This window comes from Hydra vulgaris, chromosome 02, assembly GCF_038396675.1.
Source record: "Hydra vulgaris chromosome 02, alternate assembly HydraT2T_AEP".
In the NCBI taxonomy this organism is placed as follows: Eukaryota; Metazoa; Cnidaria; class Hydrozoa; order Anthoathecata; family Hydridae; genus Hydra; species Hydra vulgaris.
Genome location: NC_088921.1, coordinates 55,490,001 through 55,517,500, shown reverse-complemented (window position 1 = coordinate 55,517,500; position 27,500 = coordinate 55,490,001). Strand labels below are relative to the sequence as shown.

At 27.6% G+C, this 27,500-nt stretch overlaps 2 protein-coding genes across 2 annotated transcripts in view; both read right to left on the bottom strand.

Moving 5' to 3' along the window:
* The window catches only part of LOC105844168 (HORMA domain-containing protein 1), a 24,429-nt gene extending 9,186 nt beyond the window's left edge, over positions 1 to 15,243 (bottom strand). Inside the window, exons 1-8 of the mRNA XM_065789632.1 lie at positions 15,214 to 15,243; positions 14,649 to 14,659; positions 14,289 to 14,406; positions 13,050 to 13,077; positions 8,944 to 9,047; positions 4,141 to 4,257; positions 3,750 to 3,812; positions 3,598 to 3,679 (exon numbers count right to left, since the gene is read on the bottom strand). Of these exons, the coding sequence (XP_065645704.1) occupies positions 3,598 to 3,679; positions 3,750 to 3,812; positions 4,141 to 4,257; positions 8,944 to 9,047; positions 13,050 to 13,077; positions 14,289 to 14,406; positions 14,649 to 14,659; positions 15,214 to 15,243 (553 nt within the window). The remainder of the gene's footprint in view (positions 1 to 3,597; positions 3,680 to 3,749; positions 3,813 to 4,140; positions 4,258 to 8,943; positions 9,048 to 13,049; positions 13,078 to 14,288; positions 14,407 to 14,648; positions 14,660 to 15,213) is intronic.
* A 4,357-nt stretch (positions 15,244 to 19,600) lies between these two features.
* The window catches only part of LOC136071779 (HORMA domain-containing protein 1-like), a 44,203-nt gene continuing 36,303 nt past the window's right edge, over positions 19,601 to 27,500 (bottom strand). Inside the window, exon 16 of the mRNA XM_065789631.1 lies at positions 19,601 to 19,744. Within this exon, the coding sequence (XP_065645703.1) occupies positions 19,601 to 19,744 (144 nt within the window). The remainder of the gene's footprint in view (positions 19,745 to 27,500) is intronic.

Below are 27,500 nucleotides of genomic sequence, written 5' to 3'. Positions count from 1 at the left end.
GCCATATATTTAAATTAATATAGAATTTCATATTTTCCGAAAAATATGAAATTTTATATTATTATAATATAGAATTTCATCTTTTAATTTTCCACTTAACTATAGGAACTAAATTAGCTTCTTTTAACTTCCATACATGTTTTGAGAGCTCAGTATCATTTTTGTATTTAGAGATGTTAAATGATCTATCAAGTCGCATATGTGATGGAAAAAATAAACTTTGGATATTCAGTCAAGAACACTCTGATACCATCCATTAAAGACTTTAAAATACAGTTATTGGATAAAACTGAAACATTAATTAAAAGAATGCGATGGAAAGTGTTTTTCTTTTTCAACAAGAGTTCAAATAGTAAGAACAATTTTTATTATAACTACGAATTAAAAACATCTAATCATCCAAAAAAAAAATTACAGAAATGCTAGCTTTTGAGAATGAACTCATTGATCTTGTAAAACACATTAACTTTTGAAAGGTACACAGCAGTTTCCAAAATAAATTAAAACAAGATATAATCAATACTCGAAAATCTAATCTAACTTATACGTATGCTGACCAATATTTACAATTTATCTTAAAATTTTTTTTGGGAATTTTGCCTTAAAGGTGGTCCTAAATTTCTATTTGATGATTTTCATTGCAGAATTAAACTCTTCTGTTCGAACATTTAAACTCCAGCATAAGACTCATAAAATCATGTTCTGGTAATGCAAAAGTTGTTATAATTTGATGGTTTTGTATAAATCAATTCAATAAATGATAAAGTTTACTTGAAGTCTTTGAGTGATTTTTAGTAGTTTCTGAATTTCATTTTTTAAAAGTTAACCAGAAAAAATGCAAAACGCTGGCTAATTATTTTTAAACAACTGTGCACAAATTAAACTGAGATCTTATATAGAACTTGCATTTAAAGTATTGTATAATCATAAATTTATACAAAAAAAGCAATGTGTATTTGTTCTTAAATTAAATATATACAATATATAAATATAATACATATTTTCTTCGTTCTTACCTTTTTTTTCTTTTTTAAAATTCTAAAATTTTTAAAAATATAAAATTCTAGTTTTTTATATAAAGATTCCTAAATAGTTTATGAAAACTCATTATAAGTTAAATTTTGACTCAAACTTTATTTTATAGCATTATTGCTAAAAATAATTAAATCAGAAAAATAATAGGTCTCCAGTCATGGCTTACAGTTGCACAATGAATAGGCCTTCAGTGTAGATAGTCACGTGTTCATCCAATATAAGAGTTATTAATGCTTTAAAGAAAAGCAGTATAATTATAGCACTGTACGGGAGTAAAAGTCTGATAAAAAAAAGATTTTTTTAATTATGTTTTAACTTGTAGATTTCAGACAAATATAATGAAAATATATTTTGGTAAATATTGTAAAATAAATGGAGGGAGATTTTGAGTCAGTTTAAACATATAGAAAATTGGTGAATATATTTGCTACTAACATTAAAACAGATTGCTGACCAACAGTATAAAAATATGGAAGTAACAAAAGATGAAGTTCCTTCTGGTACTTCATCTTTTGTGACTTCCATATTTTAGCAATTAAAAGTTCACTATTTGTCAGAAAATTTCAGTTTAAATTCTCTGACTATTCTTTTGAGTGCTTTCATTAAGTGGACCACTCGACCTAATCACCATCTTGCACCTATATTTTTTACATGCCTGCCAATTTTGGTGCCATCAACCACTTTAATGTACAGCACAACAAATGCTCATTTCTTCCTCCCAACAAAAAAAAAAATCCAACTCTTAAGCTCTTACCCATTCAACTTTTTAGCTGGTTTTCCAGACACTTACTACTTAAGTTGAATTTGTATAAGTTCTGATGCTAGCATATGGTCTGTTTATCTTTAATATTGTTTAGGTGGTTCAAACCATTCTTCAAAACAGTCACCCTATCATTGCAATTGTACCTTCAATACCCTCACCCTATCATTGCAATATAAGTGCAAACTAATAAGTCAAAACTGACTGGGATTTGTGACTTTTTCATAATGGAACTTGGGGTGATGTCTTTTGTATCTTAACGATCCATCACCATTCAAAAAGATATCAAAGCTTTTATTCCTTCCTGTTGGTAATAAGTCAAGTCTCACACTATTTCTAATTAAAATCAAATTTTTAAATCTTTTTCACCATAAAAACTCTCTTGAGAACAAATATCATTTTATTGTTGCAAGAAATGCAAAAAAGTAAAAAAATAGTCTAATAAAATAGTGAAATAATAATTAATAACAATAATACAGTGAAATAATAATTAATAGCAATAATATTGTAATATAATAATAACAAAATAGTAAAATAATAATTGACTAGTTAAGATTCATTATTTTTAGATAAATCTTGCATTTTAATTAAAAAATTAGTAAAGCTCATTTTTAACTAAGAAGTTCTAAAAACATTTAGAAAATCTTTAGCTTTGCCAACAAAAGCAAGTTTAACATTATTATACAAATATTATCTTCTTACCTCTACAAACGATAAGACTAGACATTTTTCTTAACTCATCTTTTGAGTTTAATAACCAACTCTTCCTAACATCCAAGTTATATTGATTGAATTAAAAATAATAAAATGCAAATATGCGTAATGTTCTCAGATAAAGTGCAAGTTGAGTCATTTGCAGCACAAAAAGTAAATGTTTACCGGCCACCAAACTCACACTTTGATTTATTCTGTCAAGCGATAGTAAAACTGTTGATTCAAAAAATCATTTGAAAATTTTAAGAATGTGTCTAATTTAAGAGTCCTCTTAAAAATAAGATTCCTTCATTTTGGTTGTGAATTAAAAAGTTTGATATTTTCATGCACAACAGGGCAACTTAGGTACAAAAATTTCAAGACATGACTTCAAGAAAATGCAATTATTGTTCTTGCCCCTTGACAGGACAATTCCCTCAATTTGAATCCCATCGGGTGAAATTGATGTAATAAAATAAGAATTTAATATTGTGAGTCTCTTGCTGCCTTAATAAATAGAGGTTGAAGTACTAAAACATGTTTCAAAACGAGACTTCATTCTTTTATGCTGTTTTTGTTGTTTTTTAAATTAAAACCTTTTCTAGTAATGTGTACATTAAACAGAACAGAAACGGTTTTTCACTATAAATATCAGGTAGTTAGATCATTTTGGTCTTAAATGTATAAACACACATATACATACATACACACCACATATACATACATACATTGTTTACAATTATCATTTTATGGATAAACTGAGGTAGTGTGTTCTTAACTTTATTCATTTACTACTTCAAGTGTATTATAGTATAATTTACTATTTCAAGAGTATAATTTAAAAACACGTGTTTTATAATTTGTTTACTATTCAAAACAGAAGCTAAATATTCTTAAAAACAGAAAATTAATAAGCTTGTAAAAACACTTTTTAAACTTTCTTCATTCACATTAGGTTTCTTCCATAAGATTGACTGTTTCCAAATGAACTTTTCTATTCTTTTAATCACTAAGGAAGAAACTTGAAAAAGAATGTTTTATTAAGGTTTTTACTAGTTTATATACATATATAGTATATATAGGCTATAATTGGGTAACAATAATTTTACCAAGTCTTTTTGAAAGATTAGGAGCTAGAATTCTTGTGGTTTCAAGACTTGCCACTAATGTTCTGCGCCATAAACAAACAGCCTAAAAATTATTTTTTAAATTATATATTTCAACTATTTAATTAGGGTACCTTTATTTGATTTTATTTTACCTTTAAACTTGACACTTGATCTATATCCTTAAGTCGCTGATCAGTGCAGTTAAAGCCATTGTTCTTAAAGCATAAAAATACATTTAAAATGTTTACACTAATGCAATAATCTAAATTTTGGTACAATATTAAACTCTAATAAGTAACAATATGATAATGTTAATTTATTTGTAATTTTAAATACTCCTACATGTTAAAACAGACTGTTTTTTTACAACTAAACCACTATACTAAAATCCAATTTTGATAACAAATTAGAAAATGATATCTCTATTATATCACAGATTTAATAAAAAAATACTTTTACCCATTTCTTGAAGATTTAACACAAAAGACAAAAACAAAATGACAAAAACAAAACAATGTAGCAATGCTCAAAATTGAAACTCACCTTTGAGCAGTTAACACAATAATGAGTATCTGGAGCTTCATCTGGCTTTAAAATAGCAAAACATGTAGCATGTTGCCATGTGTTACAAGAAGCACAAAGTATCATTAATCCATCATCCTTGACAAAAAATATTTCAAACTATAACAGATTCTAAATTACCTTAAAAAAATAAGATTCCTTCATTTTTAACCATATAGATTGTTGCATCAAATTTATACATCAAAATGAACTTTTTCTTGCACATTTTATCAAGTTATATTTTGGTTATTTACTCATTAACTCAAGTGCAAAAATTTAATGTAATATTGTACGCGTAAGTATCTTAAAAACAAATGTAAAATAATCTTGCATTAAATAATATTTTAATATTTAAAATCATTTTGAAGATTAAAAACCAGTTTACATATAGATAAACACACAGATATATATATATATATATATACATATACATATATATATATATATATATATATATATATATATATATATATATATATATATATATATATATATATATATATATATATATATATATATATTTACACAACCATCAGAATTAGGAAGAATAAGGTCGGCAATAATTTGCTGACCTCAATCTTTTAGAGGTCGGCAAAAATTATTTGATACAAAGGTCTCAGCATAAAACATAGAAACAAGGTCGGCAATTTTTTGCTGACCTCAAACACTTTCAGGTCGGCAGTTAGGTTGGCATTGCCAAATGCCGACCCTAATTCCAAGGGTTGTATGCATGTATATATATATATATATATATATATATATATATATATATATACATACACATACACACACACACATATATATACATATATACATTTAGGTTAAAATTGAAATATTTACTGTATTAGGCATTCTACGCATTTTAACTACTTAAAAGTAAAGAAACATTAAAAATGAGACTATTCTTAGAGGAAGGTAACATTTTTGATGAAAAAAGAGCTTGTTTGTTGCCCAAAATTGTTTAGCAACTTTTTTTGCAACACAGTATTTCTAAACTTTTAGAAATCCTTCGGTAAGTGATTACTACAAATACAATTAGGCAAAGACTTGCTCAAAGTGGTGACTTTTTAATATAGGGGAGACCGGGGCTAGTTGGCTTGGTTTTTACTCTATGAGCTCTGTAGCCCTAACAGTACATTTTTTTTAAAAATATTAAAGTGTAGTCTTAAAGAGTATGGACTAGGGTATCTTATGAAATTTGCATTCATTTACAAAAAAAAATTCTTGGGGCCTTTCCGGGTCCTCAACACAAAAAAAAAATGCGCACACCGACCTCACCCCGGGGTAAGTGGGCGCAAGCATGACAAATGATTATAATCGAACCAGTAAGCGCAAAACTAATAGAAAGTTTTTTATTATTAATTTTTGCAACAATTTTATCCCAAAATTTAATATTACTTTTAGCTGGTACCAAATATTAGTCCGTATAAAAGCCAAACAGTAGCCCACCTTTTATCTGTGGAAAAAAAAACTAAAAAAATTTTTTTTTAAATTTTTTTGTAAGAATAAATATTTTCAATATTGTTAAAAATTAAAAAAAAAATTAATAATAATTTTATAAAAATATTTATTTTTTTCCATAGTAAATGCTATGAGCCAACTTACCCCGTAAAAAATTTGTCAACTTACCCCGAAAGCTTTTTTTTTAATAAACAGTCTACAGATCCTGAAAAACGGCAGCTTTGAAAAAAAAGTCTGACTGGATATAGTAAACCAATTGTAACTGGAACTTTTACAATTTTTTTTTTTTTTCATATGACTAAATATTTTCTTTGTAAAGTAAAAAGGAAGCGATGTTCTAAAAGTTACGTTTTTGTCCAAAAAACGCATAAATCTCAATATCTCCCATGCGCATGCGCAAATCCTAACAATACTACAGTGAATGATGAAAAGGTCAATAAGGAAGTTTCTGAGTAATTTTTGTCACTTTCTGATGAAAGGCTCTAAAGATAAACACAGTTCATCAACTTACCCCTGCGGCCAACTAGCCACGGTCTCCCCTAAACATAAAAAAAAATTTATTGGCTTTAGTACATACATCGTAAGGGTGTTAACCAGCCTGATTGTACCGTGTATAATGCGGAATTCCTGATGTTTTTAAATTTCCCAAAAGTTCAAAAAATCATTTATATATAAAAAAAACAAAATCCTTTAATCCTGTTATTAACAGGCTTAGATTTTAAGTGTTATGCAAGAAATGTAGAAATACTTAGTACACAAAACGAAGAAAATAATTTAGTTGATTGAAAACAATTACTTTCTTTAAAAGAGAAAAAACGTAGCAAGTCATTCATTCAAAAATATAATGAAAACTTTTTTAATTGACGTCAGTTATTTATTAGTTTTTTCATTTCGCTTGTTACAGTTTTTTTATTCGTGTTTTTTATTTTAGACTTTATTTACAACAAAAAATTTTAAACCAGCAAATGGTGTTTATCTTTAGTTAGGAAAGTAACAGAGATATTAGCATAGTAATTATTCAATAAAAAAATGTATAAAAAACTTTTTAAAAACGACATACTAAAAATGGACTAAAAAGTAAAAAAAAAAAAAATTTCATGGGACCCAAGGACTTTGTATCAATATTTTCAGTCATTGACTTTAATATTTCAGGTTGTATTCGTACACAAAATCCCGTCTCCTGTGAAAAAAAAATCGGGTCCCGTGAAATAGTTTGTTTTTTACTTTAGCCCATTTTAAAAATACTGTTTTTAAAAATTTTTCAAAATATCTTTTATATTATTCAACAGCGATTCTATTTATTTACGCTAACTAAAATGCTAAAATTTTGTTGTTTGTTTTGATTACTTTTCTTGCTGATTTCTTTTATTTATAAACTAAAGTCTGTTTCGCGTTGTTTGTTTTAATTACTTTTTTTAACGATTTCTTTTATTGCTCACCTCATGTTTGTTTTGAACGTACACCAAAAAAATAAACAAACTGACAAGAAAGCAAGTTAAATAAAATGTTGTAAAAAATGATTTTTGTGGAGGTAAATGTCATTTCGAAATTACTTTAAAAAAAAGAATAAAAAGTTTTTTATTAAGGTAATCAAAAATACTGTTAGTAAATTAAATTTGCTGATAAAGCATTTTATTATTAAGTTAATAAATCATTTATGCTTATAAATGTTAAAAATTATTTGTGTGAAAACATAAAAAAAGAATACTATATTTACATAAACTTTTACAATTTTTTTTTTAATTTACAAATAAAAAATTTTAATAAACAAATAAAAAAGTTTAATTTGAAAAATTTTTTATTGAAATAAAATCAGCGACAGATGAAATAACTTTTTCGTTACCAGCCATGAGCTGATTAAAAAAATTTTTTTTTTTTGACATAAGTGAGTTTGAGTTAAACATTTTTAGATCTTTTGTTAAGAGTTTTAAAAATGAACTAAAAAGCACTTTCGCGTAAATAGAATTAATATGGCAAACCAAAAAGCAGTAACAAATTTGGAGCATTACACATTCAAGTACCAGATATCTCAGTAAATGAGACAAAAAAATGAATTTGAAAGTTTCAAAACTATGTTACTTACTAAACGCCGAGAATGGGAAAACAGTTTGGATATACATATATCGAAAGAAAAAGATCAAGAGGTAGTCAATAATTTAATTAAGCAAAAAACAATTTTACATCTCAAGAGCTATGGAAAGTGATTAATATTGACCCTGTTTTGATAAGTGTTTATGCTAATTGTATGTTTTCACTAAGTTCACTCATATTTTTTTATATATTATATTTCTTTTGAGTGTAGCTTGCATTGAAAGATTTTTTTCAAAATTAAAAATAGTTAGAAACCGTCTTTGAAATCAGCTGAGCCAAAGCACATTAGAAAGCTTGATGATTGCAACATAAGGTCCAAAGGAGTGTTTTGATGACGATTTGTTAGAGTACTTAGTCAACAAGTTAAAACACAAAAGTCAGAGTATGAGAATTATGTTGTAAATTGATAATTTACAACATAAACCTCATATTTTGATTTTTTATTTGAAACTACAGACAATTGGTGAATATTTAATGACTGCTGGCATCCCCTGAATATGTTATATTTTTTGAATAAAAAATATTTTAAGGGGTTGCTACTGAACCTTCAACATTAAATAAGTCCTTAATATTATTAAAAAAAGTTCTTCAAAAGTATGTCAGGTTGGGTCTCAAACAAAACCAAATTAAATAAAAATTTCAAAAATATAAATCATTTTATAATTAAATTTTTATTTTAGATTTAAGCGAACAGAAAATTGTTTTTTAACTAAAAACAAAAAATAAGGAATTTAAAAAGATTTTTTGATCATAATTTTAGTTGTTTTTTTGATGTTTTTTTATAAAATGAATATTATTTTTTTGTTTATAAAATGTTGAGGATGTTTTTTTATAAAATGAATATTATTTTTGAAATTTTATATAATTTCTCTTTGTTTGAGACCCAACATGACATACTTTTGAAAAACTTTTTTTTTTTAAGTATTAATGACCTATTTAATGTTCGAAAGTCAGTAGCAACCCCTTAAAATATTTTTTATATGCAGCATTTTTTTATTATATAAAACATATTCAGGGGGTGCCAGCAGTCATTTTCAAAAAAAGCTGTTTTTAGAACCACCCTAATGTATGTATATGAATGTGTGTATGTATGTATGTATGTATGTATGTATGTATGTATGTATGTGTGTGTGTATATATATATATATATATATATATATTTATATATATACATACATACATATATACACACATACATATATATAATAATATCAATATAAGTGTCATATCAACCTCGTTTACACCACAAGGACATTTGACTTCCTGAACAATATTTTCATCTTGAACTAAAGATGATGCAGGTGTTGATTGTCTTGTACTTAATTGATGCACAACATCTGTAACATAAAGAGTACTAAATTAAACACAATAACAATAATAAAAAGTAATAATATGTAAAGGTATAACTATATTGTGAAACTGTTGAGGGAATTTTGATTTGCTTATATAATAAGTTATTAGAAAAAAAAATTTAATCACAAAAAACTATTAAATTTTTCATGAATTAAACCTTATAAGTTAAATTAAACCTTATCAGTTTTATACTCCCCTTCCCCAATTAAGACTTTTTAGTTGTTATAAAATAAATTAAAATCTAAAAATTGGCAATCTTATTTCAAGAAATTGACACCAAGTAAAAGATAAAAATAGTCCTATGATTCTTTTAAAAAGATCTGACTGTAAGTAGCAAAACATTAAGATCTTTTTAAAAAATTTAATTATCTTCACTAAATTTAATTATCTTCACTTCCAACAAGGCTGCAAGCAATCAGTACTATAGTTGGAAGTTACTGGAAGACAAAAGATGAAGTTTATAAAACAAGAAAACAATTTACAGATGACTTAAAAGATTGCAAATTATATGAATCAGGAAAAAAAGATGAAGGGAGCTAATTCTAAAGAACTGATGTTTGAGGAAAAAAACTAGACAAATAACAATTTTCTGAGCACTTAGAAACAGTGAAAAGATAAGACTTAAAAGAATGATGAGTAGCAATAGAATGAATTTTAGAAGATGACAAAAGAGATGCTGGCTCTTTAAGAAAGAAAAGCAACATTATGACGATGTGGAAATGAAGTCAAAGAATGGCTACAAGAGCAGGTCCAACCATGTTTGCATTGTGTTTATGCACCTTATCTAAAAGAGAAAGGGTATCATTCAAAGATCCACTCCAGATATGGCAACAGTATACCATACAAGAACAGATTTGAGATTTGTAAAGATAAAGAATTGAATTTGTAAGAAAGTGGCAAGCACAATAAAGAGATGCAACTTTAGCAGATGCTAATTTAGCAATGAATTCGATATATGGTTTCCAAGAAAGATTAAAAGTAAGATTAATCCAAAAAGACAAAGGGTAGATGACTCATTGAGTACATTTCTGCTCATATATAAGATTTATACTATTGTGATTACAATTAGCTGAAAAAAAATTAAGTTTTATCTTAGAGTCAAAGGTTAGAGTTAAAGCTCACCAGCCACTGAGAGCCCCATGCTGTAGCAGAAGTGAGATTTTTTCCTTTTCAAGCTCAAATGCCCCCTCAAAGCAATCAGAGAGTGTTGGCTTTTTATCAAAACAAGAATAAATGGTAGTATCATCAGCGGCCAACGCCACTTTAGATGCAAAAATTTCTGGGAGATTGTTAATGTAAATTTAAAAAAGTATAAGGTCAAGGAACCTTGAGCAGCCCCTGAAGTTACAGGAAATGAAAAAGAGTACTGTCGATTGAGGACAACTTGTGTACTTCGATAAGTAAGGATTCAATAATCTTAAAGATGTTACCTGATACAGCGTAAGAAGAGAGCTTATGGAGAAGGCCAGCATGTCAACTTTATCAATGGCTTTAGAAATGTCAAGAGCAGTAGCCTTAACCTCTCTACATTTATCTAACGCATGATAAAACCTATCAGTTATTACAATTAACAACTCAGCAGTAGAATGAGAAGATCGAAATCCATATTGATGATCAGAAAGTAAGTTATTAGATTCAGTATAAGAGATTAACTGTTTGCTAAATTAAGACTCAAAAACCTTGCTTATGATAGTAAGAAGACTAATGGGACGGTATTAGAAGAATCAGATAACTCTCCCGAGTTTTTGAAAATAGGGATAACAGATGCTGCTTTTCAGCAGGCTGGAAAACAAGACTCTGATAAGCACTTGTTAAATAGTTTTGAAAGTATAGATGAGAGTTCCAGAGAACACCTCTGCAAGACTTTAACAGGTATGTTATCTGGGTCACAAGCTGTAGAAGAGTGTAAGCAGATACAAATGTCAAGCAATGGATCAACCTGTTTGTAGGCTATATCAGGTAGGATGTGATTGCTGAAATCAAGAGATGATATTGATGAAAAGTTTTTAGCAAACAATTCAGCTTTGTCTTTAGGTTAGGTAACAAAATCTGAACCATGCAAGAGAGGAGGAATAACAGATTTGCCTTCAATATAGACACTTTTAAAGATTTTCCAGAAGTCTCTGGAGCCTAATTTTTTAAATAAAATATGAGACTTTGTAACTGGCAATGCCGAACTAGAAGTGTTTGAGGTCGGCAAAAACTGCCGACATTGTTTTTTTGTTTTATGGTAAAAGCTTTGTATCAAATTTTTTTTGCTGACCTTTAAATGATTAAGGTTGGGAAATTATTGTCAACCTCATTTTTCCTAATTCTAAGGGCTGGCTTTAAGATAGTTGCAAGAGGTACAATGATAGGGGGATTCTGATGATGAAGAAGAATGAAATAATAGTTTTAGAGAGATCAAACCATGTTCAGAAGCACCTAAAGGTGAATGTGGAGAATCTGAGCACTGACTAGGATCAGAAACAAGACATAAGTCGAATAGAGAAGGTAAATGATTCCGATTGTCTGGAAAGGGAGTTAGAAAGTGGACTACTTGTGTTAGAAATTGCAAAAATTGTGGGTTCTAGTGTCAGAGTAACTGATACTAGAACCAAGTCATTCAGTGTGATGAGTATTAAAGTCACCACTAACAACAACAATATTGTCTGAAGGATAAAGAGAAAGGGTTTGGTCAATTTGATCAGAAATAACATCGAAAAGCTACAGTCTTGGGACAAAGGAGAGGGATATAGAACAATGAGAAAGGTGATAGTGTAAAGTGGTGCTAAACAAAATCACATAAAAGTTTGTGGATTCAAACCTAGTTTCCTGACAAATGGATGAACTCTTACAAATGTAAATGCCCAGGCCAAGCATGTGACTATTGGATTCTTTATGAATTAAAGGAAGAAAACCATCAACATTAAGATATCAAGATGAGACAGCTGAACTCAAAACTTTCTGGTGAACTTTGCAAGGAATAAAACTCAACAGAAGAAAAGTTACTTCGAAGACGAGTGATTTTAGTGTGAAATTAGTGAATGATAGATTTAGAGAAGTTTGTGATAACAATGGTTTTTTTTGTTTACTTTTTGATACTTTAGTCATTTTTTAAATTGAAAGAACAAAGCAATAGCAAAAAAATATCTTGTATTTAAAAATGATATTGTCAATATATGTATTATAAACTATTTTAACAACCTCATGTACATTAAACACAATCCTAACGTGCAACATTAAAACACTACCAGGAATTTCACAGTATATTTGATTTTAGACAATGTGATTAAAATTAATTCTTTCTATATATATAAATATATATATATATATATATATATATATATATATATATATATATATATATATATATATATATATATATGTATATATATAAATAAATATATATATAAAAGAAATAATCCAATTAAAATTAAAAATAATTTTTGAATAATTTTTGAAGACTTTATGCGACTAAGTGGAATTAAAACTCAATTTTTAAGTTATGAGTAATCTTGGTAAAAAAGCCCCTAATTTTGAGAGGACTCCTTATCACTAAATAAATGGTATTGCTACATAAACCAAAAAATTATCAACTTTTAACTTTTGTTTTTAGGGTTTTTACTGACCATTAAAGAGTGACACTGTCTAGCTTACTAATGCCATGTCTGCTACTGTGTAACACTAACAACCCAAGTATAGTAATTTGTTCTGTACACAGCAACTATTAAAATCAATTCTGGTATGTCATACACATTATAACATACATGTTATATTGAACATTTATTGAATTACCAGAAGTCCTTAAGTCAACACCTTATATATTCTCAAGCACAAATAAGTATAAAAAATAATAGCATATATATATATTGAACCATTGTACTACTTCTAAAACATACAAAACATACACGCAAACAGAAACATAAATTTAAAAAATACAAACATTTAAAACATACTAAGCATGTTTAAAGACTATAGATCATATAACTGTGTTAAAATCTTACCTGGTGGCTTCTCTTTATCATTGGTGTCCTAATCAAATTAATTAATAAAAATAAATGTTTTTTTGAGAAAATATGCTGTTATTGTTTATTATTATGAAAATTTCATAAAAAAAAAAAATATTCTCTCACTAATAAAATAAAATTTTTTAAAATAAGATGAAATTTTAAATGAAATGTTCATTTTTCCCTATCATTTCCATAACTTCATTTGACATTTTAATGTATACAGAAACTTTTAAAAAGTAACTTGAGTTTCAAATTTAAAAGAATTTTCGCCACCGGTCATATCTTTCTGCAAAACAGATATAATTGTGATTTAAACAGTTCACTATCACCTCTGTACAATTTTGAATCTATTATTTCTCTTTAATCAAATCCTCTTGCAAGAACAACGAGTAGCAGGCCTTGTAATGAATAAAAAATGTGCAAAGCATCAGCGAAATGTGATTTGTGAAATTAAATTATTTTTATTTTAGTCTTGTATTTATCGACAATTTTTAAACTACCACAATTTACTAAATTAATGCATAACTATTTTATTTGAGAATCAAAAAATATTATTGGTTTATTTATATTGTTTGCAATAGAATGTTTCTACTCTTAAAACTATTTTTAAGAAACAAGATTTAATTAACTATTCAAAACGTTTACGATTTAAATAAAACTTTCTTCCTCACCTGCACTATGTTCTAAATCTGATATTGTTATGTTCTAAATCTGATATTGTTCAATTCATAAATTAGATCATTTAGCACCAATTGGAGTAAAAGCAGAGGTTTCAAATCAAAATTTTTTCTTTGGTATGGCGTAAAACTCTTTAAGGAATGAGTTATAGTCAATTGAGCATAAAAGTATCTGAGGTAAGTTATAAAAAGAAAAATCTTTGCAATGTAGAATTGGTTACGTAGCAAGATAAATTTAGGATCAGCAAGTGTTGTTGGTTATTCAGTTTATTACTTTTCAAATTTAAAACACAAAAGTTGCAGTTACCCAAATTTAAATTACCCAAATTTATCAACAAGATTTTAGTTATTACAAATTATAAATTTATAAATGGTGCAACAGGTTAAAAAAATTACCTATTTCATGAAAAATTTAAAAGATTGCTATAATAAGCGCTGTATTAAAAGTTTATACTGAACCCAATTACATATATAATCAACTAAATCCCATTTATAATCATTTATAAATATGCATCTAACCATTGATAAAAGTATAAATCTAATAAATTTTAATTACTAGGTACAAACTAGTTTTGTTTCCATCTTCATATTGTTCTTCTGGCTCAGGCACAACAGTGTCATTTTCATCAGCAACTTGTAGGTCATGATGAGATGTTTTGATTCGAAGTTTAAAGCTTATTTTATTAAAAATTAAATTGTCAATAAAATTTAATATCAGAATTGTAACATTAATGTAAATTTATTGTAAAAATCAATCTTATAAAAATATAATTATACAAGAAAAGGTTAATTTTGATTTCAACAAACTATTTTAAAATAATTCAAAAGCAAAAATTAGGTAATTAATTTTATATTAAAGTAAAAAAATATTATGAATAAAAATATATTATTCAATAAAAAAAAGATATATACTTACGAATGGTATTGCTAAAAAAAAAAATAATAATAATAAGAAAAAATACAGAGTATGCAATAAGTCACACACACAAATATAAAAGTGTGTTTATATATATATATATATATATATATATATATATATGTATATATATATGTATATATATATATATATATATATATATATATATATATATATATATATATATATATATATATATATATATATATGTATATATATATGTATGTATGTATATATATATATATATATATATATATATATATATATATATATATATATATATATATATATATATATGTATATATATATATATATATATATATATAATATTAAAATATTTTAAATGAGAAAATACAACTTTATAATGGAACTTGAAGTTTCATGCTATTCGGCAATCATCAGCCATATTATTCAAATATATGGATTTGAATAATATGGGTGATGATTGCCGAATGGCATGAAACTTCAAGTTCCATTATAAAGTTGTATTTTCTCATTTAAAATATTTTAATATTATTATTTGATCTATTTTTTTCAAAAAGATATTGATCACTCTTAAACAGACAAGAGTTGTATTTCCAGCAATATACAACATTTATCAATAAATATATATATATATATATATATATATATATATATATATATATATATATATATATATATATATATATATATATATATATATATATATATATATATATAGTTCTATAGATTGTCACATTTGGTAGTACGGAAGGAAAAAAATGATTCTTATGCTAACAAATACTTCACTTTTAATTACTTTTGACTTTTTTCCAACATTTGCGTGTTGTCAGAAAGCTAAAACCATTAATTTAATTACAAATTAATCATTTTTTTAAAAAACCGCAAAAACGCAAATTTAATTGACCAGAATGTTTTTAATAATATAAACAATGTTTTTATTTTTATTTTTTATAATAAAATGTTTTTATTTTTATTTTTTATAATAAAATGTTTTTATTTTTATTTTTTATAATAAAATGTTTTTATTTTTATTTTGTTTACTGTAAATCATACACAGAGTGTTGCTACATAGACTATCTTATAGCCTGACTCGCAACGGAGTGCTGCTACATTGACTGACGAATAGCCTGACTTGCAAGGGAGTGCTGCTACATCGACTGAGGGTTTGATTGGGGCAGGCAATCAATCAAGTAACAAAAAAAAAATTCCTGTCTGGAATTTTAATTTTTACTTTTTGTCAACAAAATATAGAAAACCTTTCTGACAACCAGTTAGGGGTTATATATATATATATATATATATATATATATATATATATATATATATATATATATATATATATATATATATATATATATATATATTTATATATATACTAGGGTGTCACTTATTTTTCAAAGTTTTTATTTTCTAACGCATAGATCTTCGTTTTGTTCATTTGCTTTTAAAACACTAGAAAAATCTTTAACCTTTAATCTTTGACGCAAAATTGATAATTGAAAATAGATAATTATTATCTTGATAATTTGATACTAATTGATAATAGTGAATGAATAATAATTATCTACTTTATCTTTTCTTTATACAATAATTGTAAATAGATAGTTTTTATCAATTTTGCGACATTGTAAAAACCGCTTTAAGCAAATCCGCAGTTTTAGACAACCTTGATTCATTTATTCTAATGACAAGCAAATATTGTTTTATTTTTAAGAAATGACAATAAAAATAGCAATGAAAAAAAATTGTTTTCTCAGTTGAAAAAAAAGCAATGAAAAAATTTCTTAGTTACTGACGTGAATTATCAAATAAGAGGCGCAAAGATAGTCTAACCGTCAAGTTCTTGCAGTACTTTTTTAAACATTTGCGAAGTTAAATTGACTATTAGTGAAAGCGGAAACCTCGTCATTCAAGAGTGCATTGTATTTTGGGAAAAAGCTAGAATCCCTTTTGCATAAAAATTTCAAAAAGACGTTTACAAGCACCATGAAAAAGACTTTCAAAAGAATTTAGATAATTTCTTTGATATAGCACTTGCTGAGGCTTTAGAACGGTTATAATACAAAAACAAAGAGAACCAAGACGACCAGGATGTTTTTTTTCTTTTCTGAAAGAGAAAATTCTGAAAAAGAAGAAAGGACGAGACAGAGAAAATTAAAAGAAAAAAAAACTTAAGCAAATGCTTCAAGCTGTGGCAATAAAAAAATCATCCATTTAAGGCATTCGCACACAAAGTAGAAATGATAGAACAGAATTTATAAAATCAGATTTTAGGAATAATATACCTGAAATGGTGACCGTTCACTGGGATGGGAAATTATTACCTGGAAAGGATATAAAAAGTTCTAAAGAAGAAAGTCTGGCAATTCTAATTTCATTTGGAGAAAAGGAACAACTGCTGGGTGTACCCAAACTGGAGAGCTCTTCCAGCCAAGATCGAGTTGAAGCTGTATTAAACACACTTTTATGACTGGAACCTTGATGACAAAGTACAAATAATGTGCTGTGGCATAACAGCGTCAAATACAGGGCTATTAAAAGGAGCTTGTGTACTTTTGGAACAAAAACTAGACAGAATTATTACTCTTTGCTTACCGCCATCACCTTTACGAATTAGTTTTAATTGTGTGTTTGAAACAAAATCCACTATATCACAATTAGTCCTGATATCCCAATGTTTAAAAAGTTTAGAGACGACTGGAAAACTATTAATCTGGCTGCTATTGAAACATACACCAATATCATCAGACAACATTTTAGTAATACAACATTTGAAGAATTTTATAATTGAGAACTATAAAAAACTATTGTATGTGATGATTATTAGGAACTGATTGAACTGTCTGTTATTTTCTTAGAAGATGATAACTAGAAAAAAATTAAAAGAGGACCTCTTGGAGCAATGCATCAAGCAAGGTGGATGGCTAGAGCTATTTACTCTTTAAGGATATGTTTGTTACAATCCCAGATCAAAATTAACGCCCAGGGTAAATGAGCACTTTAATTTTGTGTCTATCAAGAGCACAAATTTATTTTCTCGATTAAAAATTAATGAGACCTTATTCCAGAGACCCATTTCAACATGGGATGAAGATGTTGTCTATATAGAGGCCAAAAGAAAATTCTTTCCTTAAGTGCAGATAATGATGCAGCTAAAAGAGCAGTAAAACTTATTAAAGATTTTCATGGTTTTCATGGTTGCATACTGCAAAGGAAAAACAAAAGTAATTTTTGCTACCTTTGAAGAAAAATATCCTGCATGATCTGTAATTTTATATTCTTTTAATAAGTATTTTATAAAATATAAGTGTTTTAATTGATTTAGCTGCATAACAGGAAGTCTATCATATTGGTTACCTTAACTTTTTTTTTTACGAGTTTGTTTTGAAAATAAAATATTGTTAAAGTTACATCTCAATTGGTTTTTTTTTTAAACTTATAAAAGTGCAACTTTTATAAAAGTGTAAATTGAGGCGTAACGTAACGTTAAAAAATCTATATTTGAGACATATTTTAATTGCGTCTTATATCTAGATTTAGTTACATTATTTGGTCATTAGAAGAAAATATCCTGCTTTATCTGTAATTTTATATTCATTTAATAAATATCTTATAAAATATAAGTGTTTCAATTGATTTAGCTATATAATGGGAAGGGTTAAAAAAAAAAATTTTCAAAATCTTCAGAGTTCTGTCAGCATGCTTTAATGTTGTTGTAGGAAGATAAAATTTTGTATTTAAGTAAGTCTAGGTAGGTTCAAAAGACAAAGCGGGTATGCATTTTGAAATCCAAAAAAAAATTTCACTCATATAAGGGACATCCTAATGTATAAATATATATGTATATATGTATATTAGGGTGTCCCCTATTTTTACATATATGTAAAATATATATAAAAACATTGTGATCATTTTTGTAATATGACATTTAATTATGATCAATTCTCTTGTATTTTATAACATAGAAAATAGTATTAAATATAGCAAGTGCAGGGCATGTTGGAAAAGCTAGTAGAAGAAGGATTCTTTATCTGTTGGGGTACCCTCTCCAGATATTTTCTCCAAATAGAATTCCAACCGGTGGGGAAGTTTGTCGCAGAATTTACTGGATTAACCAGAGTCATGCTACTGCAATCAAAACATTGTCATCTAAAAATGGATGTCCTCTGGTGTATACAGGCAAACTTAAATGCAGTGGTGGTATGTGTTATGCTGATTGCAGAAACGAAACAACAAAAGTGTGCATCATATGGGAAATGATTAACATTTGGAACAAGGCAGGCTTTGATGAATATTTTATCATCAGTGAACGATCGATTAAGTAAGTTACTAAATATCCTAGAGCAATTTTCTCTAGTAAAAATCTCTCATAAAAATTAAGTATTCTGTGAAACATTTATCTGTGAAGTATAATTACATAAGTTTTTATACTATATTTTAAAACGTTGACATTTTTTAAATGTTGTAACTTTTAATTCAGGAATAGAATCATTGCTCTGTATACCCAGTATATTAAAATTTTAAAGATGAGAACTTTAGAGATGAGCAAAGAAACCATGAGCCAACATACTCAAGAGTTCTTAGACAAAGCCAAGATTTTGTTTCCTATACACAAGGAAAACATTTTCAAGTTAATTAGCCAGGATCCTAGAAGGAGTAAAGAGGCTGGAGAGGAAGGAGTAAAGGCTGTAATAGAGGATTCAATTTTTTTGAAAAGATGTTTGAAAGGAGACATGGTCAAAATGTCCTACAAAAATGACAAAACATTTGCTGGAATAGTTGCTGAAGGTGAGGAAAGAATGAAAAATCTGCTGAGGAAGATGGAAGAAGAAAAGGAACAGCAGGAGAGACTGAAAGCAATTGTTGAACAAAAAAAAAAAAGTCAATAACTGGAAAAAGCAGCAGAAGAAGAAGCTTTGAGAAATTTTGAGCAGGAATTCTCCAGTGGGTGTAGTGGAACAGATTATTTAAGTAAGTCTAGGTAGGTTAAAAAGAAAAAGTGGGTAGTAATAATAATAATAATAATAATAAAAAATACTTACAGTGGAAACATCTCCTACTTTAATGTTCATTGGTTCATCTTTAAAGTTAAAATTATCAAGGCTACAATCCTAAAAAAAAAAGGTAACATTAACAATTAAATATTATTAAGTGTTATACATTTAATAATATTTAATTGTTAATTTCAAAATGTTGTTAGATCTTTGGTTAGGCTTTTTAAAGAAGTGAACAAAAGCAGGATGCAATTATCATAACTAAGATAAGCTTTATAGGAATATATCAAACTTTTCCTCAATTTAGACACCCCAAAAAATGTACAGGAGATGTTGAATGGAGTAAAATGTATATGTAAACGAAATACAGTGAACTTCTAATAATTCAAAGCTATAAAAAGACAAAGTAAAAGGTTCAACTAAGTGAATATTTGAGTTTTGGAGTAATTTTTATAAGAATTTGGGTTCAATGGAAGTTTTTATAAGAATTTGGGATCAACAGAAAAACACAAGTTACTGGAAGGCAGGGCTTGTGATGAAGCGAGCGCAATCACGCTCCGCTCGTAAAACGCGCCTGTAAACAGTATTTTCAAACGTTCTAGGCGCGATAAACAACGCTCATTCAGCTTATAACAAGCCTATAAAATAACGCTTGTCCAATAGTTCGGGATTATTTTTTTATCTTCATAAAATATTTAAAAAATATTTTTTATTAAAGATATTCTATTATCAAAGCACTGATATAAAATAAAAAAAGCACTACGTCGTTCTCTTTTGCACTAACGTAATGAATGAGCAGTTTGAAGTCGTTAATAGTCATTAATTTCAATAATGGAATGCGCACGTGGAAACACAATGTGAATACAAAAATGCGCGAATAAGAAAATTGAAACTGCAGAGTATTTTTAATCTTGTAAAAATATCAAGATTTATTTGGTTTATTGTTTGTAATATTCCACACATCTATAACACGTTTATAATAAAAATAAATATTAATAATAGAGTAACTTTTAAAATTAGTTTTTGCTCATGGTATAGGTTTTTTATTAACTATTATTTATTTTAACTCAAATTTAAAACAATTCTGTTGTTTAGAATGTTCGCAATCAAGGACATTCGAAAAGGAAACAAAGTAATGATGTCAACATTTATTAAATGCGAAGTTGAAGAGGTAATAGGCTTTAGAACTGAAATTACCAACGGAACTACATACGTTATTGAAATTTACTGCAAAGTTTGTACAAGAAATAGAGAAGCAGTATTACAAGGTTGTAAAGGTTTGATACAACAATGTGCTTTACGGTTTATCGATGGGACAAACTTTGTGTCGATCTAACTAACTAACATTTATAATTAATGACACTTACGTTGCATTAATTAAAGTTCGCTAACTCTTTTTTATTATTCATTCAACTGTAACATTAAAAAAAGTCAAAAACAATTTCATGTTTTTTTTTATAAGAAACCAGTTTATAAGAAACTAGTACTAGGAGCCTCAAAATCTTAAGAAACTTTTAGTACTAAGTAACTTTTCAATGAGAAACTTATTTATAAGTTTGATGAATATTTCCTCATTTTTCACCTAAATATCTCATCAACATTACTTAAAGTTAACATCATCTACAATGGAGAACAACAGTTTGAATGAAAATTTAATTTGCACGCGCAATCAAATAGAATTCAATTTGATTACAAATAAAAAATAAAAACTTGAAATTAAAGAAACTTTTAAGAAACTTTTAGTACTAGATTTAGAAAAAAGTATCCTTAAAATAAGAAACTTTTTAGTACTAACCATTTGATTGGTTTCTTATAAAAAAAAACGTGTACTTAACATTAGTTAAAAAAGCTCGAACGTTTTTTCCTTTAAAAAAACTAAATGAAATCGATGTTTATAAAAGATATTATAGAAAAAGTTTTAAACTATGATTCAATTAAGATTGGTACTGCATAAAGTAAAAGTTTGAGGAAACAATGTACTTTTGTAATTGTGATATTCTTTTGTTTCTTAGATACAAGCGCCAATATCATCTTTGTTAAAAGTTTTAACGGATGATGCATATATAAGACTTATAAACTGTGCCTATGAAATGGCCCTTCTGCCAATTATGCCGCACAAAAACTTTGCTGTTATTGTAAGTATCGATATGTTGACTATACTAAATATATTAGATAAAGTATTGAATAGTTGGTTCAAATAAAAATAGTTGGTTCGTATGTTTCCAACTTTGTAAATTTTACTAATCTATTGTAAATTTAACTTTAAATCGAAAAATATAATACATCATTTACGAAAAATGTTTAGGTAAAGAGCTGTAAGATCAATAGCGTTAAAATGATCAAACGTAACGAAAATGGGGCCAGCGGGCGTAAATTCGTAAAATGCATTGCGATGGCTGTGCGTGAAAAATGTGCCAATATCTTGAAAGAAGCTCAATTCTTCTCAATTTTGTGTGATGCTAGCCAAGCTCGAAAAACAAAGAAAGAAAAAGAGTTAGTTTTGGCAAGAATTGAAAGATGTGGTTCTCCTATTTAAATGGTTCTGGATCTAGTTGATATTGATAGGTTTGGCGGAGGAGAAGCAGACTCCATTGTCAAGGGAATCAATAACATTTTTGAAACTGGGGAATTTAAACTAGACTCCAATGATTACAAAAATAAATTAGTCAGTATAACATCCAATGGTGCAAGTGTAAACTTTGGAAAATATTGTGGTGTCATAGCGCAAATAAAGGCAGATAGGGAATGGCTACTTCCAGTTCATTGTGTCAACCACAAAGTCGAACTGGCAGTTAAAGAGGTTTTTTCCGAGATCTCTAAATTAAAAAAAGTTGATGAATTTTACAATACAAATTTTTATCTGCTTTGAAACTCGGGAAAATAAAACAAGAAGTAATAAATGCACCTGCAGCTTTAGGTAAAGTTTACCGCAAAGTTTGCGGTAAAACATTGTGGCTTAAAACCATAGTTTATATTTTAGTTTATCATTTTATTTTCCAAGAACTTGGCTCATAGTGAAAACACATTACAAGATTAACTTTATTACATTATCTGGGATTTTTCTAAGATAAATGTAAACTATTCAATTTTTAAATATTAAAATAGATTAGATATTTTAGGTACTACGCATTACACTCTACCGAAACTAACAGGAACGAGGTTTGTTTGCCATCATATAAGAACTTTTAAGAATTTATTGGAGTCCTGGCCAGCTTATATAGTAGCCTACGAGAACTACATAAATGAACGGAAAAACCCTATAACTACAAGAGCAAAGGTTCAAGGGTTACTACAGAAATTCAAATCATATAACTTTCTTTGCACTGTTGCCGTTTATCATGATTTGCTAGAGCTCATTGTGCCAGCATCGAAAGTATTTGAAGCAAATGAACTGTTGCCGCATGATATTCTAGCTACAACCAACCAAACAAATTTAGAACTGGAATTGAAGCTCGAAGAAATCGATACAGATTTAGAATTTTTAGATAGCTATGTATCACGTTACATGGTTATTGAGGGCAAACATAACTTACCTGAAACACTGTTTGGTCAGTTTAGTAAAGCTGGCGACAAACGAAAACACCCCAGTAATAGAAAGTATATAATAGTAAACTTAGATATGACTTTGGTTGACGTAGATCAAGCATTATGCTTAGTCAGAAATGTTAAGAGAAAGGTTATACCCAGACTTATAAATACGTTAAACAGCAGATTCACAAGCATAAAGGACTGCAGAACTGGACTGACAACAAAGAGTTTAATGAATAACAAACTTATAATGAATAGTTTTTAAAAAAGAAGATTTTCAAATTATTCTTGTGTTATTTTTTTAAGATAAAAAAACGCAATTTAAAAAAGAAATTTTAGAAAAAAATTAAATAATTTGAATAAAAAATATCAAGAAATATAAAAACCATTAACCGTTAATTAAGTTTACAGCGTAATATTTAAAAAAAAATATATCAAAACAACGAAGCAAAACTAAGTCACTAAATTATACTTCAATACTAAATCAATAAGAAGTTGCGTTCTTGTTTGATATTATTTTTTATAACATAAATAGTTAAAAATAAAATCGCGATCTGACATTATATAAGAAGTTTGGAAGTATAAAAATCTACTTTGTTGAAGTAGTTTCATGAGTGTGATACTAATTCAAACATTTTTTGACGAAAGAATTATGTAACAAATAAAAAAAGATATAAAAAATAAAAAGCTTTTTATGAGTATCGCCTTCAGCAATTTTCATGATAGCGTTCGCCGACGTTATCTCGAGCGCACATAATCACGCTCGATGAAAACATATTCTAATTTTACGAGCGCGATATAACACGCTTGACGATTTTCTTCCTCACAAGCCTTGGGAAGGTCAATTTATCAAGGATTCAAGTTATTGGAAGTTTACTATGTAAGATGCATATGCAAACTAGAGTGAGCCATCATAATGTAAAAAGTTAACTTATGAATAGTTGGTTAGAATTACAGGTTTAGAAATTGTATTATCATGCCAATCAACAAGATTAATATACTCTTCTGCAGCAAAGTTAAATTTTAGAATTTTGAATGTATTAAGACCATATTGGTTAGATTTTGCATTAAGAATATCCCTAATAGTAAGTTCTCTAATGTTCTTTGAATTGTTCAAAAGAATACACACAAAAAAGTGCAAATTAAGCATGGATCTTACTGGATCAATTACTGGTTTAAGATAACCAAATAGTGAGAATTGTGAACTGTTTGTTAAATATAATGGGTCCCTATCTTACAAAATTAATTAGCCTTAATTAAAAACCATACAGGTGTATACACCTTATTATACGTTACAAGAATAATCAAATTCTTAGGAGCTATTATAGAAACAAAAATGTGCAATAACAGATTTGCTGTTGTTAGCCATCTAGCATACCAAAGTGTTCTCAAAATTCAATAATTGGTAATTGAATTTGATTCATAATTTTTCAACTACTTGCTTTTCAACTTTCTGCAACTATTTGTGAAAGATTAGCAACAGTTTCCTTTGTCTTTGTTAAGTTTCTTATCTTAGAAATATTTTGAACTCAAAATTAGTATTTAATAACATAGGCATATGTTGGGAAAACATTTGCCAACATATGCCTACCACATTATTTTCGAGTTTTTCTTCATTCTTTAACCTGATTTTTTTCTATTTTAATTTCACAAACCAAATGGGGTTTTTCTAAAAAATAACATATAATTGCAAACTGCTAAAAACAAAAAAAATTATTTCCATTTACTTTTTAAATTTAGATAAAAAAAATGCCTTGCTGATTTTTTAATTCTTCTGAGTATAACAAAAACAAGATTTGCATTTGTTGAAGTTTAGTAGAAACATTGTTGTAAAGGAACCAAATAAAAGAAACAACATATAAATACAAGACCACCACTTCAAAACTGTTTCAAACAGCTTACAACTTATCTGCTTAATACATAACAATTATGGATATTCAACACAAAGTAACATTACCACATAATTTAAATACGCAATGGTTTGTTTTGCTAAGAAAGACTTGTAATAACCATACATCACAAAGATTATTAGGTGCTTTTTAAAACAAACTACATATTAACTGTTTGAGCAAATTTTCAAAATTTGCTCAAAATGTTCGCACTCAAGCCATTTTGACCTGGCCCCCATGCACACAAAAACTTTGGAGAGCACTTGCCAAAAAATAAAAGAATTTTTTTAAAACTACAATGAATCTTTTTTGTTGATCAAATACTTTTATAAAAAATTATTTTCTTTCCTTTTTTACTGTAATAATTTTGCTTAATATTTATATAAAACATTTTTCATCTTTTATTTTTTTATATTTTAATCTTAATTATTTTACCTAAAATCTAAACAGCACATTAGTTTCGCCAGGTTTTTTTTAAATTATCATATCTAGCATCTATTCAAAGCATTATTTTTATTGTTTTTAATTTAAGCAGCAAAAAAAGATGAATTTTTAAATTTGCGCATGCCAGCCTAAATATGACCTTCTGGCCAATACTTTTGGCCGGAAGTGTCATATTTAGGCTGGCATTTCATGTGCTGACATTAAATTTCAAACAGAGAAGACTGATTACTTTGGATCACTTAAATAACCAAAAAAAAGTTTTATCAGCTTTTTTTTAAATAAAAATCTAATAAAAGCTACATTTTATGAGGAAGACACACAGGATGCCATATGTTTGTGATGCCCCAAAAAAATTATCTCCTAGATACTCACTAGGGTTGCTAATTCGAACATGCTCAAGTTCAAATGTTTGAACTTGGCAAAAATTTCAACGTTCAAGTTCGAACTTTTTTCTCCTAATAGTTTGAACTTTTAAATTTTAAAAAAAGATATGTCTTTTCATTATTTTTTGTAAAAACAGCTGAAATGTAAGTAAAAATTATAAATTTGAACATTTATGCTTTTTTTTGTTATGTGTTTGTCTGGAAGCTCTAAATTTATAATCAAAATTACATCACCTGTAGCGCATTTAAGGAAAGATCGGTTTTTTCCTAGTAAAAAGTAGTGAAACAGTGGCTGTTACTTTTTCACCATTTAACTACTGTTTATTTACGTTGGAAACTAAAATTACAAAAAGTTTAAGTTCAAACAAAAAATGGCTGCTCAGTGTTAGCACATCTAGAAGATCTGAAGTTTAGGAGTATTTGTACCCAAAAGCTGCAACATGCAAAATGTGCTTCAACACGCACTATTACAAAACACAAAATAGACGTTCTCAAATGTAATAACATCAATAAAAATTAAATTAATAAAATAATAATTTAGTACATAACAATGATAATTTGTTAAACCCAGTTGTTTTAAATCAAGGTAATCAGTTTAAGAACAAATTAAAAGGAAATAACATAGATAATTTTGCAAATTAACCTTATTCAAAGATTATTCCAGCTTAGATAGGTAGACTTGATGTTAATAAAAAAGCTAAAAATGGTATTGATATTAGAAATAACAAAGAATTGATTCTAAAAGCTAAAGAACTGAAAACATTTTATTAAAACATGTGATTTTCAAATGATCTCATAAAAGGGCACTCTAGCTTTTTTTCTTTTTAAAAACAAATAAAAATTCTCTCATATAATAAATTAATAGTTTTGTACTTAACTTGTACTCTTTTGCTTTCAATTTTAAATAATTAAAAACTATTAAAATAGTTCAAAAAAGCTCGAACTTTTTAAAAAAAGTTCAAACTTTTTAAAAAAAGTTCAAATTGGCAGCCCTAATACTCACACATTGTTCTACTTTTTTATGGGTAACTGCTTTAGTTTTTAAGTATTTTAATCATTAAAAGAGAAAACAACTTTAATTAACCCTAAGGGACCGTCAATAAATTTTTTAAAATTTGTACAAGGAAGGGGGTGGGTGTTAAAAACAGCGAGTATGTACACGGTTTTAATGTTTCTAGATGTCAATCTCTCCTAAAACCTGATTTTTTATTTTATTTTAACAAAATCTGAGTCTCATGACTCGTAGGGAAAAGAGGGCTGATTTTGTAATAAATAATGCATACCGAGGCACAGGGAGGGAATTGTTCAAAGCATACAATGGGAGAGGAGGGGTCTTAAATTAGTGGTTTTTCTGCGCATGTATTTTATGGATGTCCCCTTAACTGTTAGCAGCCATGATGACACACACACTTTAAAGCCCACACCTAATAACGCACTATTTTTGTTCTAGTTTTGGCATGATGGTGCCAGATCTGAACACAGATCTGCCCCAGACCCATTAAGTAAATCGGGTAAGGATCTTGGTAGGGTTTGCTGATACCAGATCCAAACCCAGACCTGTTTCTACAAGTTGGGTCTGGGTTCAGGTTTATTGATACCAGACCTAGACCCAAACCATTAACAGCCCTA